General features: G+C 32.7%; 1 protein-coding gene across 2 annotated transcripts in view; it reads left to right on the forward strand.

Moving 5' to 3' along the window:
- LOC149424498 (kin of IRRE-like protein 1) overlaps window positions 1–27,404 on the forward strand; it is a 267,924-nt gene that overhangs the window by 196,237 nt on the left and 44,283 nt on the right. For both annotated transcript variants that reach the window (XM_089651621.1, XM_089651622.1), the window contains exons 10-13: window positions 4,698–4,857; window positions 11,345–11,534; window positions 12,595–12,698; window positions 13,295–13,436. In XM_089651621.1, the coding sequence (XP_089507747.1) occupies window positions 4,698–4,857; window positions 11,345–11,534; window positions 12,595–12,698; window positions 13,295–13,436 (596 nt within the window). The remainder of the gene's footprint in view (window positions 1–4,697; window positions 4,858–11,344; window positions 11,535–12,594; window positions 12,699–13,294; window positions 13,437–27,404) is intronic.

Below are 27,404 nucleotides of genomic sequence, written 5' to 3' on the forward strand. Positions count from 1 at the left end.
TTTAATAATGGCCTCAAAAGCCGAAACAGCTGTCACACTAAAAACTGTAAAAATAACAGAAATACTTGCAGAACTTAATAATTATTATAACATTATTAAATTTGATTTATTTTAAATTTATTTAAAAAAATTAAATGGAGTTCTACGAATTAAACACCAAAACAATAAATAAACGTGTAAATACAGTTCATGGTAGAATCGCGCATTAATCATTTAATGCAATATAACGTTAGCCCCCTCACATCGTCGCCCCCTGGTAGATGGATCACAAGTGCTGTGTTTGACTGACACATTGTTGTCAGTCTTCTCATCACGAAAAGCCTTACGATCAGTAGCCATGCAATCAAATTAGCAAACCACATTCTGAAATCAAGCGTTTATTTACTTAAAATGCTATCAAATACAGGAAATCGAATACAGTTTCAGGCTTTCAGAATTATAGAGTTTTTGATATTTTAAAAATGATTGAATCTTCTGATTATACACGGTTTCCGGAAATCCAAGCGGGAAACTGAATTTACATTACACAGAGACCTCAAAAAAACTTTTCTCACTGAGCGTTTCGATTTTTTTTGGTTAAAAACTTACGGAGCCGAGTCAACGTTCCGACGCATTTTAAAAGACATTAAACAGCTGATATTAATCCCGTGGCAACCGATTTGTTTTTAAATTTTACCCAGAAAACTCTTACTTCGGAATCGATTGAGTTATGTTTACTACAAAATCGACTCCAAATATAATTTAGATTAACGAGTTTCATTCTTGTACTACGAGTTTCCGGATACCGTGTCTATTAATTCCATGGGATTCAGCAGGTATCTACGTTCTCATGGTTATTATGTTATTTAATATAAAAAAAATTAACAATAACTCCCCGCAGGAGTCTGTGAAGGAAATCTTTTTTTAATAATTACTTGTTAAATATTAATTTTAAAATAAAATACAAATATACGTTTATGATATAATTTAGTAAAATGGCCGATTTAGTAAAACTCTATTTTTAATATTCAGCAAAATTTCCTTCCAAGCGTCGAGCTTTAGAAGTGCTTCGGACGTGACGTCAAAATGACGAATGACGTCATCACCACGTATGTCCGTAGATTGCTCAGCGGTCTAGAAGCATATTCATGGAAAGTTGTGTTCATCCCCAGCAATATACCCAAACTAAAAGCTGTTATAAAACGTCATAATTTAAATTTGATTTGGCCCGCATCCCTCCAACTTAGATAAACTGATAGTAAAACGGGTATCTGATTAACATTTTTACGTTGTTTAATGGGAAAACTATCAAACTCACGTTATTTCAAAGAAATATTAAAAAGTTTTGCAAACTAATTTGGTTATCCACTCCGCAGCGAAGTTGAAGTATAAAAAAAGTTATCTTTTTTTGTTGCTATATAATTTTAAAAAAGTTACACACCAACTTCATGCTTTTTCCAAACTAATATAAATCATATTAAAACACAAATAACTTTGTTTACATCACTTTAATATATATAACCTCTACATGTTTTATGAACAATTTTCACCTCATCAGGAGCAAGTATATACTAAAGTCAAAAATTAAATATAGATTACAATTGAACAGTGGAAGAAGTGGGGAGGGGTAAGGCTCCTGATGAGGTGAACATTGTTCGTGAAACATGTAGAGGTTATATATATATTAAAGTGATGTAAACGAAGTTATTTGTGTTTTAATATAATAAATAATGACATCACAAATTGAAAAGCTTCCAGAAGAAATTTTCTTCGAAAAATTAATATAAATCACTGAATAATCGTAATTAAAGTAGTTAAGTACGAGTGTAAGTGTTCAGGAAAGGGTATAGAACCTCTCTTTGACAGAGAGGTAAGCTCATTGACTCTGGATTCACAGTACGGAGGTTAAAAATCCACCGAGGGTACCATAAAAAATATGTTCATTTCATTCAATCAATTAATGCACAAGCATAATAAGATATTAATTATTCCACTGATTTCTAGCAGTTTATCTTGTGGGGTATAAAATATAAAAATGAAATAAGCAAACATTTGACAAAGATGAATATTAATAAATCATACGTTTCTTATAAGTACAAGAATCGAAACCATCATTTTTAAAATTCCAAGAACAAGAATCAAAATATAATTTTTCAAATTCCAAAGGAGATTTGACATTTTTCAATGTTTGGTTGACCAAATATGTAACAAGTTAAACCAAACTGTTTCTTTGGATATCCCAATTATAACTGTTTATTTAGCTACACAACATTTAGATAATTTATTGGAGATAATGAACGTTTCTTGAAACGCTTCGATCAGTTTTCAGTGAGTAAATTTATAAAGTAAGATGCTATTCCCAACCATACTCTACCTCATAGCCACCTTCTCCCCACGTGCTTCACTATCACAACATATTCGATATCGGGATGCTCCGGGCATTTGGAACTCGTGCTGTTTTAGGTGCGTATGTAAACACAATTCAATTTACCTACACATAAAAAAATCATTACTTCAAAAAAATAAAGCACAATCATTTCAGTTAATTGCCCACGTCATTCAGCTCCCGATTTGTAGCCATGTATGTAGAGCTGAATAAAGTTGAATTTACGCCGCTAAAAGCTTTTCGTTCACGTGCTTTAATATTTAAAGTACACGTTTAAATTTGTTAATACAGTGTCATATTTCCCCGTGGTAGGGTTTCCGTGACTGCGAATTGAATGTTCTTGTAATGGAACAGTGACATGAATTAGCGATAAAAATGTAAACTACTCGTACCTAATATTTTGCCGCCCACAGTGGTATAAAGGTAAAGTCCACCATGAAATATTATTATTATAGCATGTTCCTTTTTGGCATGTATTATGACAGGTATGAAATTATACACTTTCAATACTGTACTGTTATTACCCCGTTAGAATAGTATTTTTCAAATATGAACGGATTTGTTTCACTTCTTCCATAATAATTGAAAAATTATTTTGTGGAGTCATTTTAAATTATGAAAATAACCAACATTGTTTACATTGTGTATGAGAAATGTGGGAAAATAAGTTGAAGATAACATTTTTATTAATGAAACTCAGGTCATAATGGCCGAGTGGTTAGAGAAATTCTCCCGGTAAGACAGAGATCCTAGCTTCGATTCTCGGTGCCTTTTTTGTATTATCTTCTTCTTCAATGATTAATCTTAACTTATTGAATATTCTCGATATAAAAGGACCATAAAGTCGTTATTTTTAGTTCTTACTGTAAATACTATTATTTTTATGTTAAAACAATGATGTCAAGTACAGTTGAATTTCAACTTCAGTTAACGTAGTCCAACTAAGGAAAGATCAGGAAATCTAGATTTATTTTACGTACATGTATTATGTACTTTGAATAAGCCTTCGCAATTCATTATTAATTGTGTGAAAAAATTTAATACATAAAATAAAAATCCATATTATTATGAAATTAATAACAATTTCACCTTCCCTCTCTTTATAATTTGAAATGATAGCATAGAATACGACTACCATAATACGGGCATGAGCCTAGTATGGTTGTTGAGAAAATCACCAAAATTGTAATTTTTAAATGTTTTCTGTTTGAAATATCAAAGTTGGTATTATATTCTAACACGCGGCATCAAAGTTTCTACGCTTTACATATCCATTAAACTGGCAAAAAAGACAAGGCGCAACATTTATTTTTTGAGAAAGAGAAAGTAAAATTGTTAATATATAGATTTCCAGATTGCGATGTGATTTAAATGGAGAAATTTAGGATATTTGAGTATTGCATACCTCCACGAGATTTAACTACTTGCATATTGTGATTATTTTTAAAAACCTGAATTTTTAATTCTTAATAAATTGTTTAAGGCAGGTACCATTACTCAATCCTGTGGTACTCCCGCTAATGCATGAGACGTGTGTTCTTAAGTTGCATACTAAAAGTGGACAAAGAAAGGCAATAAGATTTGCCTCCCGGCCTTATTTATCTTTCGTTTAGTTTAATTTCTTCTTGTAACACTTCTCGAGTATTTTGCAAAATGGGACGTGACAAGACCCGCAAATTTTCGGGTTGATTTTAGCCATCGTATTTATCATTGAAAGAATAGTTGCTTCATACCCTTTAGAATACAAAGTACTCAGATTACAATCTGAGTGATTACAATCATTAGCAGTAGCGGTTTGTGCTCACAAAATTGGGTTGTACGCTAAAAATATTGTCAATCTATTTCCTCTAATCCAGGGAAAGAATGCTTCAATTTTGGAGCTTATTCATATGTGAACTGTGAATTAAAGTGGCACCATGTCTCCGAAGAGTCCCGAAGCACTGGTGAGCGCCGTTCACCTTTCGTAGAAATTTCAATACTGTGGTCAACATCCACGTTTTGCGCATATAGATAATTGTTGTTCCCGGGTTCCCGTTTCTCGACGAGCGATATGGAATCCGCCCACATTACGTGGCTTATGATAGGTGAAATAATGAACGAAAATTCGTTTCCGTTGACTTTAATGGTTTTATAATATTACATTGCTCATTGTTATTTGCTATGATTTTTGGTTTTATTGTGATCGGTTGATAATATTTATTATGATTATTTTTTTTGTTATATGCCTTATCACGCTTTCTCCTTCGTTAGCCAACGTTCCGGACATCGATGTGAAAAAAATCTGAATTTCTTCAACTTTTCGAATAACATAATTTTTTTTGTTTTGTTTTAGGGCATCATCCTAAACCACAACGTGTCTGCCCGCGTGGTTCGCAGTAACCAGAGCCTGGTCCTGCAGCGCGTAGCGCGGCACAGCGCGGGCAGGTACTCCTGCTCCGCCACCAACCCCGAGGGAGAGACCGTCAGCAACGAGTTCCATCTGCGAGTCAAATGTAAGCATGCTACTTAATATTTACAAATCTCTTTACCAAATTTATCGACATCAGGAAGAACCAATACCAGACACAGGTATTGGAGAGTAAAATTTAATTTTGTAACGGTGAATTCATCATAAGATTATAGGCCCCCATTTTTTGCGAAAGGTTGACCATTTCATAAGACTTCGAGGTGACAAGAATTCTAAATGACAAGTCACCAAAAATCAACACCATATAGGTGTGCTTATGAAAATATAAAGGTGGTGAAATCCGATCCTGACTTGCTGGGCCACAAATTAAGACTTACCACAAACAACCTAGGTAACATGAAATCATAGATTAAATGCTCTCTTTGACTCTGTGAGTATCAATGTTGGGATTCAATTTCATAAATCTATGCATTCCACCCCTGTTCCACAACCAATTTTTTTCTATGTGGGTGAAGGTCTGCGTGGCTCTTGCATTCTGTAAGCAATCAGACCGTGGGCTCATTGGGTTATCTCACTTTTTTTCACAATCCTTTTGACGGTATCCTAGTTCCTAAAGTTAATCAGAGTTGTCGTTAGTTGTCAGTGATATCTTTTGGTTCCACAACATCAACATGACTTCCCATATATCTGTGTCTTCTGCCGATCAATGCGTGATATTGGCACCATCTTGTCTTGAATCACTATAAGTCTTGACCCTCTTCACATTTCCTCCAGCTATTCGTGATTTCTAATCTCAACAACTGCGTGTAACTTCTGAGGTGGCAAAGTCCTCCAAATATTCCAACTAGCTACACATCTATCTGTCAGTTTTTATCCATGTCTATTACAGTATTTGCCTGGCTCGTTTGGTTTTGGTTTGAACGGTCTATATATATATATATAATATGGTTCCAGCTGGTTTATTCAATTCAATTTAATTTATTTCCAATGTCTTATTTTTAAAACATTACGAAATTCTTCATGTTAGTGTATTTTTAAATAAATTAATTAAGAATTATTACGTAAATGTGAACGGTAGATAAATCAACTTTACTAGAAGTAACAGAGCTTGCCTTTTAAAGGCAGCTTCATTGATGGTAATTAATTTTACTATTTAACATATAAATAATTTATATTTTATAACTTTCCTACACAATTCTAGAGATGTAACATACCTAACGTGACAAAATAAACTACCTACCAAAAAAAAACATTAAGTTGGTTCGTAGGGGAAACACCAATTGAACCGGCCTCTTAGATCCTTACTAAGAAATAATCGTTTACATATGTAGGTACAGCATTCACAAAGGCAATTTTCCACAATCAAATATTCTAGGTTAGAAACCCATGTAAACACGCGCATTGCTTCCTGCATACTTCATGATTTAAGAATATTTAATCCCACCTTACCTTAACTTCAATGTGACTTCCTAAACTGAAAACCAAAACACTGAAGTGAGGATTTCTGTTTGTTAAGAGGTACCCATACATAATATAGGATATAGGCAGGTTACAACTTGCGATTAAACTTACTTATAACAATCCATGTGGAACTTACTAGATAAATGTAGGTATAAACTACAGCAAATAATTTAACGGAAACGTGAAAAACGATACGACACAGAAATCCATATGGAAATAATACAATTTCACCAATGAATGAATGAATAAGCAAATTATGAACGAAACCTCATTTTCAAACCTACCTCAATCATACGTCACACAAAGATAGAAATAGGCATGCCTGCATCTATTGCCAATTGAGGCGCTCAGCGGAAGAGTGGCCCAACCAACAAAAATGAATAATCGGCGATAATATCAGATTTTTAAAGGTAAATGACTTATTTAGTAATGGACGGAAAATATTATATTTACGATCGTTTGGAATCAGTGAAAACTATAATTGGGCTACTGTGGCTTCATAAATCTGACAATAATCTTTAACAGTCTGATGTTTTCGCTGATCAATTTTTTTCTTCAACTGAGCGCATCAATTCCAACCAATAAATTAGACTATACCTACTCTGTTTTCGTGTAAGGCACATCATTTATTTTCATCTGCCAACACATTTAGTTGTTTGTTTTATACCACTCCTAACATTGGATTACAAAATTGACAATTAGGGAAGCAATAATTGTGCTCAATTTCACAATTTCTTTTCATATGAAGCGGCAATTATTTTGAATTTTTGTTTGGAAAAACATTTTTAATAACTTTTGAAGAATATACTCATAAATCTAATATATGATCGAAGAAGCAGGTAATACGAATAAATATAAACCAAACACAAAACAGAGACATAAAATAGTAAATAGGTAACGGTATCAACTGGAAATCGAACCCAGGATCTCTGCCTTACAGGGACAACACTTCAATCAACTCGGCCATTGATTGTCAATTTTTTCTATGTCATATTTCAAATTCAGAATTAACAACATCATCTACAACTATTATTTCCCATATTCATTTAAAGTTTTAAAACATTCCACAGATGCCCCATATAAATTAAATCGGATAAGTTTATCCAAGACACCATCTAGGTTACAAAAATTATAATAATAATAATAAATTCTTTATTCCAGGATGTTGGGAGGTTAGTGCAATCCCACACATTCCATCGAGGGTATAAGTACAGATAATATTTACATATAGGAAAATAAATAAAATATTTTCAAATTAAAAATGAAATTAAAGCAGAGAAGCACGGGAATCCATCGGATCTAAGATTGTAGGAGCAAGTATCTTTCTCCAATGGTCTCCAATGCTCGATCCTGAAGTCGATATTCTTATCATAGACGGGATTCTATAATAAGAATATTTCTGGAATGGTTTATCCTTCCCCTCAGTCCTGCAATCCTGGTTCTTAACAGAGCTGTGAATCCTGGAACTCACCCTTCTGTAAACATTGAGGAGGCACTGCAGTGCCTGGGGAGTCCGAACATCAATCGGTGAGCGTTGTTATATTGCACCCGAAGCCTTTCCATTGTTCTTTTTTTTAAATTAGCCCAGAGCTCGCATGTGTACAGGTTGGTGCAAAGGGCTATGAAGAGCGTCCTTTTCACTCATGGACTACAGAGCCGAAATCTTCTACTGAGCATATTACATTTTATAAGTACTTGTCGTCTATTATTAATTAATAAGTCGATAAAAAGCATAAGTTTACCACCTTCGATATTTTTTATGTTCGATACCGTAGTATTCCTATCTAATATTTTAAAAAATTATGTTTTTGAAGCGAAGATTTTAAATTTTTTACTGTATTAAATTGATAGTTTCAAAGCCCAGTATACAAAAAAAAACTTAATTTTTCAGCCTCAATAATCTGGACGTTGTGCAAACTAGTGCAAATCCGGGTATCAACTTCTAATGGCCTGTAGATCTCCCTGCTAAAAATACTGTTTTAACATTATTCAAAGCAAAACTATTCAAGAGGTAAAATCCCGAAAAGCAGAAAGTAGTCAGCGGTCTATATTGCCATAATATTGTATACGCTATGGCTAAGGCTATATATACTCGTACATAGACCGGGAGAAGTATAAAGTCCAGGTCACCTTTCTTCCCAGGCCTTCAGTCCGGTCATTAGTGACTCCCATTAACCGTTCTTCCCACGGTGCACAACGCGCTCGGTCATTAGTTTAATAAATGTGCTCAAATTGGATATTTAAAAGGTTTGTTTTCCTTAGGAACGGAACGCGGTTGTTAAAAATATTTTCCAATGGTAAAAGGAAAGTCTTGTTTCGTTGTTTCACAAAATGAGTTTTTCCTTGAACTGAGAAGCATAATGAACATTATTAAGAACGCTCATCTGCATATTTGATAAACCTTGGTTTTGTGCTAAAATTTATGGTGATTTTTTAACAATCCCGCGTGATCGACTAATAAGTAATAATTAGTTTTACTTTACTTTTTTTTATTTTACGTTTTTGGTTATAACTTTCAAAAGTTTCGAGTATTCAAAGAAGTTAATCAAATAAAATTTAATATTTATTTAGATATTTTATTTAGAGTCAATAGGTATCCCATATATATAAAAATTTTATAAGTTTATCCGAGACAAAAAAAGTTTATCAAGGTTACAAAAAAATCTTTAGAACTTTGCAATCATTCAAAAAGATAACAGTCAAAAATATGTGATAAATTAGTTGAAGATAACTAACTAACCATCACGCCTTTTCCGCAGGGGTATGCAGAGAGGGCGGACCGCCAAATAACTCGGTCTTAGTACAAACTTCTTGCCTCACTCACGTTCATACATACTATTCTATTATTCTAACTCTTGACATGGCCCGACTCAAGTATCTGATTCACTTGTCATACTCGGGCGTCCCCGACTTCTATCCGACTGCTATCATTCACATTTGCGTATTATATTCTGCTTACACTCCTTTCTTCGGTCATTCGCTCTACATGCCCAAACCATCTATGTGGCCCCTTCTCAATCTTACCCATTGCGCTTACATCACTCTCTATGGATCTTCACATTCCTCACACGATCATACATATTTTTACCGCACATATGCCTTAGGGATCTAATTTCTACAGAATTCAGTCTACTTTCCTTTCTCTGTCAGTTCCATGCCTCACTTCCCTACATCAGGGTAGGTACCAACACTCCATTTTGGACTGCTAACTTCGCGTATTTGGACAGTTTTTTGCTAACGCCAACTGCGTTCAGTCCTCCGTTAAAGGAGTTACTTGCACTTACCTTTCTTTCAATATCTCTGTCAGCCTTCCCATCTCTCGTAAACAAGGTAATATTATTTACTCTGAATTTGAATTATGAGATCGACAACAATTGAATAAACAGCAGGGGTGCCCAGGTTCGTCGGGTGAGGTGTGTTCAGGATTCACCTGCCCACAAGCTGCGTTGTGTGCCAGATCGGGAGAGGCTGGTTTGGGGAGACCCTTTGAGCTCTCCAACTGCTCTCTCAACCTATTGCCTTGCGCCGCAGTGGGAGAGATATGTTCATACGTCCGTCACTCCTGACACAATGATCTCTAGATTCCAACCCACCCACATACCTTTTACCTTCCCAGAACATCCAATCCTTCATTTCCTTAAAAACGACCCTCCGCACAGCATCCCTAAAGAAGAAATAGGCCCTGAGAAAGATTATTTTTCGCAGGGCCTCCTAATTTCAAAAATAAATCGTCTCTTCTAACTTTTGACAGATTTCGTGATTTTTCAAGTTTACTAAGGGTATTTGAAAGATATTGATATTGCAGACTATAGAACTCAGTAGATAAAAAGAAAATTAACAGTATTATATTTATTATAAAAAAGTCTGCGCTAGTATATTTTCTGATGAATAAAAATTATAATTAGCTGTTTTTGTGTGAATTTTTATGAAATATTTCTGGTGTTTGTTTTTGTACCTATGCTCTAAAAGTCAATATAAATATTAGAAATTTCTAAATATTCTATAATAATTTAATTTTAGCATTCGAACATTTCGTTTCGTAATTAATCTTAACACTGATAATTCTACTTGCTTTTTGGGAAACGTCTGCGCGGACCTTTTCATACAAAACCTAATTTGAGTCTAAAATACCGAACCAAACTAATGATCATCATTATTATTATTGTTTGAGTTTATTATCACATCACAAAAAAACTGCTCCATATGAAAAAAATGTATTTTTCAAAAGTACTGCTATTCATGATTTTAGTAGATAAATTTTTTAGGCAATTATTTGTGAGTTAATAATATTTATTATTGAAAAATCATTTTGCTCTAGTTACTACGTAAATACGATAAATTATGAAATAAAAATATTAAAATTATTTTAAAAAAACAACCCGGAATTTTTTTAACTGTACACCTATTTTAAAATGTAATTTAAAATAAAAAAGTATAAATATATAATTGGTTTGAATAAGGATTGAACTTTCCTCCCAGGGGAGTCAACTGCGCTAATAACCGAGCCGAATCCCAATTGGGTAGAACCGAAATTTATTTCATATGTCAACTGTCGTAATGTCATAAAATTTCAGAGAAATTCCCAAATGTCCGCGTGTGTGTACAATGTACATAATTAAATATAAATAATTAAATTAAATTTATATTTAATCATGTATAATTAAATTTATATTTAATCATGTACACTGTACATGATTAAATATAAATTAAATGCATTTTCATCGACAACTAGTCGATCTGTCAGTTTCATCTCGATGAACAGTTGAAGTGGGTTAATTTCCGCTTTCAAGATTTGCAATCTTTCATTACCAAAAAGAAAATAGAAATTTAAAAAGATGTATTTAAAAAAGAATTTTTGAAATTAAAAAACGACTGATATCCTTTGGAACACAAATTTGTAGTACGTAAAAGCTATTTCAAAGATGTTACATGTTTCATTAACACACAAGGCAAGGAACTACTACTATTGACTCACAAAACCTTAATTATTCAGTTTTTATGTGTATTGATTAATATTGGCCTGAAATCCAAATTTAAGTTTTATATTAAAATGGCCGCATACCCGTTCCTCTTATGTTAGTAAAGCATTGCCTACTCTTTATGTTCCACAGTCGCTCCCGTGTGTAAGAAAACCGGTGCCGTAGCGGTGGGCGCTGCCCGCGGAGAGCGAGTGCTGGTATTCTGCGATGTGGACGCCGACCCACCCGCGAGGGCCTTCAAGTGGAAGTTCAACAACTCCGGGGAGACGCTGGACGTCGGGGCGGACCGATACACCTCCAACGGCAGCGCGAGCATTCTCAAGTAAATGTTACTTTTATTTTTCTATTGTCGATGTATCTCACTAATGATCAGAATAATTGAGGGTAAGAGACTATATTTCACGTGAGATTTGAATTGATTGGATACAAGATAACCCATTTGAAAATCCAGAAAAATATTGATGGAATGCAGTATAATAGAAGATGGTGACAATTAATTACCTAGTTCACATAAAAATCTGCCTACGTTGAAGGAGGGAGAAAACGTTACGAAAACTTTCCAATGAAATAAAAATTACCATATTTATAAATATTGCAATGTGTTTACATTGCGCAATTTTGTGATTCTTATCCGAAAGTGCACTTTAAAATTGTAACTATTTAAGTTCAACGTTTCTGAATAGGTGCTCTTTATTTGTAGAAGAGTATTAAATGAAAATAAATAAGGTGGATGAAAAAATATTGTAAATAATTTGTCTGAACTTTTAGTCATTTTCTTAAATATTGTTGCTGTCGTGTGTATATAATAACCACAAATATTGGTAAATAAAGGGTGATTGCTTAGGACAACGTATAAAAATGAGAAGCCGCTCACCATCATCGTATTTCGGCAATAGTGCTATAAAAAAAGTACGCCAAGCGCTAGTCTAGACGTGTCCTCATGTTTGGGAAAATACCAAGGGAAGGGAAAAAAATAACATTTTCGTAAGGTCTTCGAAGTGTCTTGAAATTCAAGTCTTGTCATACGAAGTGGCGTTTTAATAATGAGCCCACACCACCATGATATTGAAAGATTGATGATTTTGTATTACGGGAGCATATTAAAAAAGTCTAGCATCCGGCTTCGCCCGAGATTATATAGCAAGTTATTTTTTTAAATATGTCTTCTTTGTAGTGAAAAATACGGAATAGGTGATATTTTATTATTCCCTACTTTTTTAGAATCGAATGTACGCTTCAAAGCTCCGTATGTCATGATGGAAATTTAATTACGAGCTGATCAAGGTTATGGTAGCCTCAATTCAGACACATAAAAAAAATTTCCTCTACTTAATAGTTTCGATAGTTTACCTTGATTGAAAACGTTTTTTTGTACTATACAGATACACCCCGATTGCTGATTTGGACTACGGGACACTGTCGTGTTCAGCAATGAATGACATTGGACATCAAGCTATTCCTTGCATGTTCCAGATGGTTGCCGCAGGTAAATTAGCATTATGGACATTATTTCAATTCCTCATATAAATCTATTGTCATACATTAACAATTATAAAACAAATAAAGTTATATATTCTTACTAAATAATCATGAAACATCAATATATTTACGCACATTTGCCTCTCCGTATTCACACATCGCAATGCGTAAATACGTGAGAAGTGATAAACCTCATACATGACACTCTCCTGTAATTCTGACTCAAAACATACCTACCATAGGTATTTAATTCACTTGAACTTTCCCAAGTATCTCTAAGTTCCCATCCACTAACGTCATCATACGACAAATTATTAATTATTCTCCTGACACTTCTTTTGAGACAGATCTATCATCTCTTAATCATCCAAGATGCAGTGTTCTTGACGTTAACATCAGTCTTGCATTATTTGGATGCATAACAAGCAGGTTTCTTCTTTGTAATTGAATAAATCAAATACATAAAAATCATTGTCGCTGATAAATACTATTCGAATATTGCTAGGCCGATTGATTATAATACATTATCTTATAATACACCTGTATCAAAATACAAATTTAAAACATCTTAATTTAGTATGTATATCTCTTTTCCTGTCCTAGGCAAACCCCAACCCGTTGGAAACTGCACCCTTAGTAACCTCACTCACGGAATAGCGGAGGTAGCTTGCGAGTCTGGCTTTGACGGGGGTCTGCCCCAACAGTTCCTGCTGGAGGTCTTCAGTGACTCTGACGGGGAACCCCGGTAAGTTTTAACGCTACTTAAATGTTCCAGACATAAAATCTCATTTCAAACTTTATGACACGTAGAATGTTGATAAAATTGATAGATTCTCATTGTTGTCAGTCAAGGTGTAAAAGCAGAGCAGGGAGTGGTTAAGATTATTTCCATGAGTTAAATTTAGCCTGACGGAAAGCGATCGTAAATGAATTATTTTAGTTTTATGGGATTTGGGAAAAAAAGATATGCTTTTTTATTCTGGGAACTAACCAATTGGAATGCGCGCCATGTAGGTTGAACAAAATTACTTCATACATCACTCTAATAATTTTAGTTTTTACAAAAGTGTTTTAAATGAATAATGTCTTAAATCTTTACAGACTCGTGCGTCAGTTGAATGGTGTTTCATAATTTTAATCTACAGCATTAGAGAAACAAAAAATATAATATCATTCAAATATCTTTTAAAAAAATGTCAGTTTTGTATTTTCGTTAATGAGAAATTCACTTTGCAGACTGCGAAGGCAATTAATTCTCTTGATCATAAAACTTATTGTGTGCGGCTTCTTAAATTTCAGTTTTCACAGACATTTTTTAACAAATCAACAAAGAAACCAACAGACGTCAAAACAGAGTGTAAGATATTCTTGGACGTTTTCCAGAAATGAAATCCAATATTAAAACTTTGAAAATGCTTTTCAAAAAATGTTATTTCGAAATAAAATACGTTTTTAGCTTTATTAGGCTGCTCTACGTGATATTTTTAATGTTTTCAGAAAATTATCCTTTAAGCAGTGAAAATTATTATTTGACTATCAATTTCAAATACAAAAACCTTTCATACTCCAAAAATAGTGATTATTAAATGTAAAGGTAAATAAAACCCAAATCAACGTGTTGCTAATGAGACAACAACAGTTATGTAAGTCAATACATTAATGAACAGCCTTAATTGAATAATTAGCGTTCATTAAAGGTACCTAGATATGATTTAATCTGTATTATAATCTGCTGATAGTTCCTATTATCATCGTCACTTCCAACTAGCTAACAAGGAATGTTTTTCTTCCTACAAAATAATTGGTTACAAAAGTAACAACCTGAACCGACGTACATAGAAATATTATTAAAATAATTTTATTTTCTACTATACAAGATGATTGTAGTTTGTGGCAAATAATTAAAGGCATAATTAAAGCAGGCATGGCAGAAAAATGATCATTTCGAAGGTGGTGTCTAGTTTTAATAATGAATATGTACTCTTATTAACATTATCCCCAAATTATATAAAAATAGAACAGTTAGAAAGTACAATAATTATGTATGGTAAAAGAGATAGAAATAAATAATTTGAATTAATAGCAATAATTTTTGAACACAGCTATTTCACACATATTTATATATATTTAGTGAAACCGTACAAGAGTCTCAACTGCTCCCAACCATCTGGTGCCAGTGAGACTATGGCATCCCCAATTGGGATAAGTTGGGAGGCTGAAGGTGGTGGGGAAGGGAAAGAGACAGGGAAGAGATAGGTGGGGAAGAGACAAGTGGGAAAGTATATTAATTTTATGTTGTTTTATAAAAGAGGTTATTCTTTTGTCACGTTATATTATCAAATTTTAGTTATGTTTTCGCGTAGAGACTTCTCTGATCATTTTTTTTATTTTTATTTTGCCTTTTTTTAAACTCTATGATGTAATACTCTTTGTAAAATCTCTAAGGTCATAAAATAAAATAAAAGTAATTACAATTTTTAAATTATTAGATGAAAAAGACTTTTGGCAGATATGGAAAAACAAATTGTTGACGTCCTCTACAAATGGCCAACACACAATTCCAAATATGAGTACGATAGCTTAGGACGGGTTGTTTCGGAGAATTTGAACAATTCATCAAATTTCAACGTTCATTTTCGGGTTCTGTGAAAGTCCTATTCAAGTTCTGTTATTATATCTTTATAGGCTAGTTGATTGACAAAACTGAAATAAAAACAGAACTTGAAAATGAGCGTTGAAATTTGATGAATTGTTCAAATTCTCCGAAACAACCCGTCCTTAGAAAGGGAATTCAAATTATTTTTTTTTTTTATATATCTATGTATAATCCAGAGGTGTGTTGCAATATTATTCCATTAAAAAACATCTACACAGTCACACGCTCTGTAGCGGACTAGTGCTTACCTGTGTACCTACTAAAACCTCCGCAGTGATATGGATGGATTTGTCGGTCATCAAACCAATTTTAAAGTTTATTCAATTATATCTACCGATGTTATTTTTTGTATAATAATAACTGTTTAATCATCTTATTCTTTTTATAACAAATAAATAAAATGATATCCTCACTGGAATCTCTCCAGTGATGAATACATTTATTCATTTATTATCATAACGACGAGGGTTCAGAAAAACTACAAAACTGTTTTGTAGGTAGGTACTTTACAATTGATTTTTGTTTGACAATTAAATCTATTACGCCCATTGATGTATAATACTCTATGATTACGCCATAAGATATTTTGCATTAAATATTGGTAAAGTCAAAAGGTTGTTTCTAAATTTACATTTATATACATTTACGCATTTTATACATTTATTCATTTACGTATTTATCAAATTATTTACTTTTTAAAAACAAATTCCATTTTTTCGGATGATTTTTAAGTTAGTACTTTCAACACACACAGAATAATAATTACATTTCGTTATGGCTAAACAAAATATTTTTTGCCACAAAAGTAAAAACAAATTCAACAAAATAACTGAGACTATTTTGTTTGTGAGAATTGACCCTATAGTTGGTACAATTTATTATCAATCGGGACTGTCTACCTCGCTACGCAGTCTGGCCACTGAATAGTATTCTTCCTTGGGTCTTGCTATTCAGGGTTGGTGTAATTGGAAGCATTGTTGCTTTGGATGAAATCAGTATTTCCGTCAAAAAAGGCTGCAGGTTGTTAAGAAATAATAAATATAATGTGCATAATATAGGCATTCTTTTCCCATGAGTGATTTTTAGTTCTGCGGAAATTTATGCGAAAACAGATATCAAATAAATTCGACTATGTTACCTACCTACTGGCTCGACAACCCTCAAAGTAGCACAAGGTGCCCTTAATTCTGACCACTAACAATACTCAGATTGATATAATTTTTCACTGTGTCAATTCATTACCACTTATGGAATATTAGCTTGAGGAAGCGCTACAAACACAACAATTGACCCAATTCAAAAAGCAATAATAAAACTCATATTGCAAGTACCATTCTACACAGATTCAACCAAAATCTTCAAAACACTATACGTCATGTCAATAAGACAACTTTACGCCAAAACTGCTCTCCTACCTCATCCATAATAATCTTCATATTACAAATCAACCAAAAGCCATAATAAAAACCAGGTCTTCAACAAATAAAACACTGAATATTCCGATAACACACACCACACACGGACAAAGACACTTACAGTACTACGCAACCAAACTTTTTAACAGTATGCCCATTACTATGAAACAATTATTGACTGTAAATACATCAACAAACTTTCTCAAAAAACACATCGTAGCCTGGATTACATATTTTTCAAAAGATTATAATTCCAAATCAAACATAACCAAAATATAATAAGTAAAATTAAATATTTATTCACGTTTTTCAAGAATAATCCAACAATATATACACTCACATTTAGTTTCACCTCATCAACTTATTGTTTGTATTTTTCATATGTACTTTTTTTCTGTACTACAATATAAACCACTGTAATCATTGTAAAATGTGTATTCAAGAATAGACATAAATAAATAAACATTAGCAATTCACAGGCGGATACAAAATTCTGTATTCAGTTTGATGAAAAAATATTTACCATGACTTCTACGCCCGCTATCTGGGAGTTTCTTTGGAAAGCAGCTTTAACTACTGGCAACACATGCAATTATTAAGAAAAAAACAGTCAATAAGCTAGCTGGAACTAGATATGGATGGAACGCCAACACTCTTAAAACGGCATCCATTTTCCCTTGTTTTATCAACAGCTGAATATTATGCTCTAGTATGGGCTAGAAGCGCCCACACTTCTATGGTACTTCCCGTACTTGCAAATACAACCCTGCCAAATATCAGGCGAGCGATTGCAACACTGAGGAAATACAAGAATGCGCTGCAAAAAACCGCAATACCTTTACATAGTGATGTCGTCTCTCACCCTGCATGCCGCTTAAAGTTCCTAAAATCCTTCTGGATGGAAGGAGAGAGGCTTCTCCAAATACACGAGACCGCACTGAGAGACTGCCTGAATTCTCACTGCCTCGTAAACTCTAGTCCGCCATCAATAGAATAAGGTCCTCCCACAGCCGCCGTGTCTATGTGATGCAGGATGGGGCCTTAAAGAGTCGGCAATGTGTGAATACGGTGTGGTGCAGACCACCGAACAAGTTGTCAAAGAGTGCCCGCTGCATTCATTCCCCAGCGGAGATAATTAGGTACACGGGGCTACGCCTGAGGTCTTAGACTGACTCACTAATCTAGATTTTAGGTTCTAACCCCCCACCTACGAAAGAAGAACTAACTTAATTTTTCAAAATTTACCTTCTTAACTAATGTAATAAAAGAATCATTAATTTTACGATTTGCTTGTAAAGCCAAATAGACTTTTGTTTTCATGCATATACTATACCTGTTTCAAAGAAAAAAATTGTTTAAGTTCAATATTTATTTATTTATTTACGTTACAAATACTTTACATATAGAATAAAACATTTTTGACAAAAAGGATTATAAAACAATTATACAGTGTATGGTTGCGCCAATGCGCAATAGACATTAATTTATACATACATCTCATGCACACATACACACATACCTGCGACCACTGTACTGAGATCGTATTATTGTCCTTTGTCCTACCTTCCTTTCCATTCCTGCTAATTTTATGTGCCCTTTGGGAATCAGTATGTTGCAATAACCCGAACCGCTCACAATAAAACCGCATCCGCGCGAGATCTCATCTCCCTTACCTCTAAGACATTATCATTCGTGCCGATATCGTGCAAGCCGCTTCGTGTTAAATGACATTGTTGTGAGGAGAAAAGACAGGAACAAACGAGTACCCTCTCCTAATGGTGAGTCCTTCCTTTATCCGTACAACAAATATTGTCTTATGTGCAGTGGTCATTGCTCAATCATCCAAGGTCCTTCGACAATCATTTCTTACACTATCATAAAAACAACTTCATAACTTCTTATACACCAGTGTAAATATAATGAGTAAATTGAATAATTAAATCATTTTTATAGGAAGAAATGTTAACTAATACCTAACTGTTTAAAAAAATGCGAATTAATTTTTTTTTTATTTAAAAGAATATGTGAATTTTTTTATTTTGTAAGTGGATATGTTTTATTAAAAATATATGTTGTTTAAAACGGTGCTATTAAAAATATCTGCTACTTCTGCATATTGGTTACCTAATCGGTGTATGCATGGTCTAGTTCATGGACAAATTGGTATTCACATTATTGTTTCTGTGAAATATAGTTTTACTTCGCGTGACTCTATTAGGAATATAAAAATGCATGAAATGAAATCATTTGCAATAATCAATATGTCAAATTTTATATAAAATAAGAAAAATAACAGATTAAATTTCAATTGCATGGGGAGGAGATTTATATTTAGGTATAGTGTTGTATTGCTTAACGAAGTTCATTATTAATTATAATTATGTTTTTCCATGTGAGAAAGTAAATACCTAACTGTTAGACAAAAAAAAACAATATTTAATTAACTACACAACGAAAATGGCCGTTGCCAATGAGGGAAATTGATCTTAAAGACGATTAATTAACAGATGAACAATGTGCAATTAAAAAATAAGTTTTATTAAAATGACGTGGTACGTTTAGCGGATTATCTAGCAGCAGATGCATGGTTATAGACAATATCGATTAACTTCATTCATTATCATCATATCATACAAAGAAATATACAATATTAATGACTGCCTAATCTTACAGTCAAACATCGAAAATGTACACAATTGGTGTATCGTGCAACTTATTCCTAAATGTTGATAAATACTGATATAAAGATACTGATATTTTGTCAAATCAAGATCTGATATCATTTAACTACGCAATAGACTATGAAATCTTGGAAAACATCAACAAAATTAGGAATAAATAATCTTGGAGTTATTTTCGACACCCAATTAAAATTTGAAAATTACGTACAACAAATAATTAATAAATCCATGAAGACATTGGGATTTATAATCAGAATTATCAAAGTTTTGAATTCATTGGAAGTTATAAAAATATTAAATTTGTCGCTAGTATGCAGCTTGTTGGAATATAATTCAATAGCATGGTCTACATAGCAGATTTTTTTTCTAATTATTAACTATTTATATTATTCTATAACAATAATTCCGAATCTAACCATCACACACACGCACCTATTTCTCGCCTTCATACACTTTTAAACAAATTCACCTCAAATATCGACATATTTAATATAAATTCATCTTTACCTGAATAACGTTTTCTTATGTAGCATTATATTATTATTTAGGAGCGATTACATTTTTTTTCAAATTTAATACTTCTTATTGTAAACTACTTGTATTCACATGTAAATTGCATAATATCAACCTATATTACTATTTAATATTATTTGTATACCTTCTGCACTATAAAAAGAAGTTGTTTTTTTTTATATTTTCTTATATTATGAACATTTAAATGGAGAATTATATGTACCATGGATCCTGTTAATTTTTTGGTTTTTGGTTTTGTTTTTTTTTTGTTATATTAAACACTAAAAAAATTCTGTTTATTATCCAGTAAATCTTGAAAATTATATATCATGTAAAAACCTATCATGGCGATAATGAACAATCAAATAATAAGTAATAATATTATTGCCGTCAACTAATTTTTGCGAATTCTCAAAACTTTGAGGCCAAATTTTCGTTTTACCCGTCCATGAGCGGGCTCTCCATATAGTATTTTTTAAATAAAAAACACAAAACGATGAATCAAAAACACCCACGCTACCACTTTCGGTAGCATCTTGAGAAAAAACATGTTTTTCATCATTTAAAATCAACAGTAGAACAGTAAAAAATAACACGTCAATATGTATTTTTTTCAAAGCATTTCTTTTTTGCGGCTTGTATTCCTTAGAATTTCATATTTAACGTAAATTTAATTCTATGACGCGGTTATTGCGGTGTGAATTAATTCACAAATCAGTTACACGGATGCAGTGGATAGATTTTATATCTGTACACTATCTTCCTAGTATAACATTATTGGATACTTGCTTATATTATGGCGGTCTAATATTGGTTTCCAGGATGCAGTAAAGTTGTTTAGATGCATTCTGAACCTGAACCAGGTAACCACTACGTCGAACCAGGTAACCACGACGTCTACAAACTCTACAAAGTACCGTAATACCTTGTTGACACTGCGAAATATTCCTTATTCGTTGTACGAGAATACCGGGAACAAACAATTTCCCGGACCTTTGAAGTGAAGTTGCGCTGGTTCAAATGATATTGGATTCTTCCGGTGGCTTATTTATTGTATTATTAAAGTTACGTTTATTAAATTAATTAACACATTTTATTCTCGTTATTTACTATCTATATTATTGAATGTATATAATATGTTTATAAAACTACTAGCGGTTAGCGGTTTCGTCGGCCTCTGTTGTCGAGGGGTACTCTCAGTAGCGCCCTGTGGTGAGACCGCCATTAAAAATTTAAAACGGTGCTTGAATAGGCTTTAGCCGTATTTGGTGACCTGATATCTTCCCCACTACATTCAGTTCCACAACATACTCTACTTGGGGATGCCATAGTCTCACTGAATCTATATGGTTTTGAGTAGTTGGTACTTTTGTGCTGTATTCCCATAAAAAACGTGGTCGAGTTTCAAAATTATATCATAATTATTCTTAGAGATTTCTTCGTTCATTATGAACATTTAAAAAGTACGGAACTAAACTAATAGAAGTGTGTTGTGAGCACACGGACACCTGTGTGCCCGAATTAAGTAATGTCTTGTGAAATTGTTCAAACATTGTAAAAAATTATTTAATTCATTCATTAACAATTAATTTATTTCGTTGACCTTAGAGGTCTCAAAATCTCATGTGAAAACTGGCATTTTCTTTCATATCAGTAGAGAACACATTTATTCTTTGGATTATCTGTCAACTCTTTAGATCTCTGGAATATTTATATTTCTTAAAGTTGCTGTCAGAAAATAGAAATATTTGTGTGCATTTTCGCTTCTAAATAACATCCAAATAAGTGCGATATTTTAAATCGTATCCTAAAACATTTTTTTAAAGGTGACAAAATGCACTCTCAAACTTTATTATTGAAAATAAATTTAGACTGATGAGTTAAGTTTCAACAAACAGGATGGCAAATTGGTTATTTTAATACCTTTGAAAGACATTTTTTAAGCTCCATCGCTCATGGGCGAATTGGCGATGCGAGCTGTAAATATCGACCTAATATTTCCAAATAGATTTTTTTTTTATTTCAAGGATGAATAATTTAAAACAACATTTTTTATTATTTTGTACAGGTACGTATGTGTCACAATAAGAACGGGTTGTTTCGGAGAATTTGAACAATTCATCAAATTTCAATGTTAATTTTCAAGTTCAGTGAAAGATTTTTTCACGTTCTGTTTTTATTTCAATTCTTTGAAGCAACTAGCCTATACTGATATAATAACAGAACTTTAATAGGATTTTCATAAAACCCGAAAACGAACGTGAACGTGAAAAAACAAATTTGATGAATTGTTCAAATTCTCCGAAACAACCCGTCCAAACTATACAATAATTTGAACCTGTTCATAGTGTATTTATTATAAAGGTAACAGACATAATAGTTGTTCCAAGCCATGATGAAACAAGGTTCTTGTGTTTAGTGATAGAATTTAAGCATTAATAATAAAATCCTATAAGTAATCTTATAATACGAAATCTCAAGTTTTGTTGGAAAAAGAAAAAAAAATTAAACTATTACGAAAAATGGTCTGTTATAATAATTTCAAGCAATTTAATATACCTAAAGCTATCTGTTTTACCGTGAATATAGATCGTTTCTTGCTGTTTGTTTTAAATTATCTCTGCAAATTTTTTTTTTTCAGTTTTGCTTTAATTACTTTACATTACTTGAATATGTCTACCATTAAAATAAGTAATAAATTCCGCGTAAATGATGTAATTAAATTTTATTGTTGTTTTTAGTTATCTTATTTGAATTTATAATGGATCTCCTTCTATTGTAGTCTTTCTGGAGAATAACATACATAGAGAAATAAAATCCGCTTAAGTTTTTTTTCTGAAAAACTACCGTCGGAATTTAAAGTAACTTTTCAGTGTTTGTTGAAGCACGAATTACGACAACGAATGTAACAAAATATTTACCTTTTTTAAAATAAAACAAACACTTTGTATTTAACCACGAATATTTTTTACTTTACACATCGACCGGTTTCGCTTCAACCAAGCTTCATCAGGATATAATAATAACTAAATACTAAGACAGAGTTGTTGGTTATATATAGGTTGACAGACAGGGGGAGAAAGAATATAATTAGATAGAGACAACATTATTTGAAAGAGATACAAAGGATAATCAATAAGTGGAAGGGAGACAACAATAAACATATTACAAGTTAATTACAAGTAAATTAACAAACAATTAATGGTAATAGATTATAAAGGTTTTTTCATTATCATAGAAATTAAACACAATAATAATAGTGGGTAAAAAAACTAAAAAGTAAAACTCGATTTCACATTATGCCCATGACAATCCCATTCCCATGATAATGAGCTTGGAGGTTTTTAAAACCATTTCGGTCAGTATAAATATGCACAATCTGATATTAAATGAAGAAATTTAATAAAGTGGATCTTAAATGTATGTGGTTGTGGCAACTAGTGGCGGCTCGTGAATTTTGGATGTACTGGAGTGCTAATATTACAAAAAAATGTCTCTGATTAAAAAATGTCAGTAAGATTTCATTTTTTTTATGAAGATATTCAGGAAATTTCAGTTTGACCGTGCGCCGCACGTATTTCCTGAAAATCTTTATACACAAAATCAAATTTTCGAAAAAAAAATCGTTTTAAAGTACAACAACATCAATAATGCAATTTTTGTATTATTAGCACTCCAGTACTCTCAAAAGTCACGAGCTGCCACTGATGGCAACACTGATTGTAGAAGAAATTATAATTCACTTAAGTTTTTAGACGAAAAATATACAGACTTTTAATTTTAAGTTTCAATTTTCTCGCGACTTTTTCATGATTTATTTTATTAAAGTAATTTATTATTTTTTAATTTTACACCAAATAAATTACAACTTTAATAAAAATTACTAATTTCAAAAACAGAACAAAAAGATCTATGTAGTTTTCTCGCTCTATTATTTTCTATGTTTGTTTATTAAATATCTTAGAATAAGATTAAGAAACATTACGACCTTTGTTCATTTGTGTGAAGTTTTTTAAACAAAAGCTTAATTTCATAAAAAAAACACCATATAGACGAATTGGGCATCTCAGGAGCAAATAATTCAGAACAACCACAAGCAAAAGTTTGCGTTTATAATTGAAGACAAGTCAAAGTTTAGATGCTCAGTGACCTTGTTTGTCATGCCCTTGAGGTCACAGTAGTCTGTTTCCACCTTACAGTCCTACCACGGAATCGATATGACTGACCACAAAACATTGCAACTTAAGGCAAAGAGCACTATGAAGTAATACACAATCATGTGTTTTTAGTTTAGTTACATATCTTTACCATCGAAAAAATCGAGCATTTTTTTATAACTGTTTTTATAAGCGCCGACAAAAATATATGTATAGTATAATATAATAATATAATAAATATAGTATCAGGCCCATAAAAACTTATTTTGAGTTCAAAATCTCCTTCTTACGAACCCCTTTTTAGTTATGAATTTATTGTATATTGTGACATATTTAGTTCTTGAAAACATTTAAATGCTTGTACCTGAACTTTGCTAAATACAATAAAACACATTTTTGGCGATGTTTTTTTCTTGCGTAAATCTAAACAGGCGGTTTCAAGCGGGAATTTAAACCTTATCGCCATTTACATAAGGAGTACTCTTGTTAGCGGCCTGTTTTCAAATGTTACATGATGTGTATCGCCACCATAAAGCCACTTCTTCCCACGAGGTAGGAACTAGAAAGGTATGATGAAACGTCACACAATTTTCAAAACCGTTACATTTCTAAAATTAGTGTTCCACATCGCACTCTTCTATTTATCTGTTACTGTCACCACTCTAATTTCTGATATCTCCTTACATTATAATAGCAGTATGCTATTCTAGCGTCTCCTAGCGGCACGCGTTGTGAGGCTTGGTTTACTTTCATACATTTTAATGGATTTTATGCATGATTATTATATACAATTAAATAATGAAGATAAATGCTGTCACTAATCTGACTTTTCGCTTAATGGTTACACACCTGCCACATATCATGTGATCAGTTATGTCAACCCACAGACCAACAGGATGCTACTATACATATCTCTATATTTTGCACATGTATTTCTTCAGTCAAATTCATATTGCATCGTTCAGATTTTGATATACTTTCATTTCATTTTTCACATACCTAGTCCTTTCTGCATCTACATTCATTATTGTACCATGAAAATTTTTCTATTATTCAGACTCTTGATCTGATCTGATTACTCAGTAGGTCGTGTAGGATACACAGGAAAGAGACCCCAGATATGTATCTGGGGTCTCTTTCCTGAGTATTGTTACTCAGTAGGTCGTGTAGGATACACAGGAAAGAGACCCCAGATATGTATCTGGGGTCTCTTTCCTGAGTATTGTTACTCAGTAGGTCGTGTAGGATACACAGGAAAGAGACCCCAGATATGTATCTGGGGTCTCTTTCCTGAGTATTGTTACTCAGTAGGTCGTGTAGGATACACAGGAAAGAGACCCCAGATATGTATCTGGGATCTCTTTCCTGAGTATTGTTACTCAGTAGGTCGTGTAGGATACTCAGGAAATAGACCACAAATATGTAGAGCTACAGAATAATTAGTCATTGCGTTGGTCGAGTTTCATTCGTAGGTTGCATTTTTTATAATTTTCAGTATTTAATTAATTTTAATATAAAGTAAAAGTATTTTTGTAACGTGTTTTAATAACTTGGCTATTCTTTTTTGTCATTTTGCTCGTCTAAAACCATTTCACGCCATCCAGAGTGAATGATACTCTCGTTTTAGGAAAATTCGAATCGTAATGTTACTTGAAATTTCTTTAATTTTGTTTCGTGACCAGAATAGACAAGTACTTCCCGTCCTTCATCTTACTCATCTCCTTCCCCACTGCATTCAGTCTCACAACATATTTCAATTGGGGAAGCCTTAATCCTGCTGATTCTGAACAGCCCGGGGGCAGTGGAAGTCTTGTGCAGTATTTACATTTAAAAAAACTTTAAACAATATTTAGATTTTTAAAAGACATGTCGCCACAGCGCGACACTGAAAATACCTATCTTCCACTTGGAACGAAGTGCAAATGTACGAGTTTTGAAGCGTGCGGTTTACCCTTAAAGTCATACCATATTCATCGCTTCCAGAAGTATACCTGACCACAGCTCGTGCCTCGCGCGGCTCTCCGCGGTCACTCGCAGTTAATTTGTAGCCGGCGAGTTGAAGCATTGCGGCGGTCAGGGGCGGGCGGGACAACCTCCAACCCCCGCTGGCTCCTGCGAGCCCGATATTGCGGCGGATAATACCTTTAGACGGACTCGGACGGGGGAACCGCCCCTCCTCTCGTGGAGCTAAAACAAGAACAACTTTTTATGAACTCTTATAATTAGGTTATTTTATATTGTCAAGTGCACGCATAGCTTACATACTTTCATGTAGAATGGGTACTGCTTACTTGAGATTTGTGTGTACCTAGAAAGGAAGAAAAAAGAAAGTAAATTTAATGAGAAATGTGTTGGCGTTTTTATTTTAAGAAAACGACTCCTATAAACCTCCCTCAATGCAATACTAAATTAAAACATATTCATTCTTAACGCTTTACACATTATTAACACTTGTATAGTGAATTCGATTTTTTTTATTTATTTAGATCTGGAATAAACAAAAAAAAAATTTAACTCTTCACCTTATAATTTAAAATCTTATATCTAATTACATTCACACAATATACCGATCCTTAAAAAATCTTCCAATTTTGATCATCATCACACATCAACTAACTCTTAGGTTTGATAAATATTTAATTTCAAATAATAAATATTTTTTATTTAAATAATAAATATTTTTACCAACAAATCCCAACGAAATGGTCAATTTTCTTGGAATTTCGGATCGCTCCCGAGGTATATAAAATTTTCTACATATTACTTATTTATGAATTTGTGGTTAAAAAAATACTATTTTAGAAACTACATAAAATTATCTTTGAAATATTTGTGTTTGAAAAAAATATTTTTTTAATATCAAACATCAAAATGTTAACGAAAAAACTTACCAGAACATTTTGACTCGAAACGTCTATAATTTTGAAATAATTCTATTTTTATAAAACGTATTCTTTTTATGTAGGTAATAAGTAATAAAATTGTCACTTCACTTTTTATACCGTTTATACAGTAAAAAAATATAAATTACTTTTTAACTTTCAACTGTCTATGAAAAAATGCCGAAATACGTAACCTTGCACTTTGACAATTTTTTTTAAATTTTATCCATGTAATAATGTATAAATATTTGATACAAACTGTGAATAATAATTATTTGTCTTTTCAATGACAAACATATAACAGAAAAAAAAATTAAAAATACTTTTATAATGTATGGACGCCCCGATCTATCCTTCAGAAACCATAATGGAATATGATGTTTATGGCTAGTAATGTCCTTCCGAGGCA

The sequence above is a fragment of the Hesperophylax consimilis genome, chromosome 4 (assembly GCF_061612785.1).
Source record: "Hesperophylax consimilis isolate HC1 chromosome 4, BYU_Hcon_1.0, whole genome shotgun sequence".
Classification (NCBI taxonomy): domain Eukaryota; kingdom Metazoa; phylum Arthropoda; class Insecta; order Trichoptera; family Limnephilidae; genus Hesperophylax; species Hesperophylax consimilis.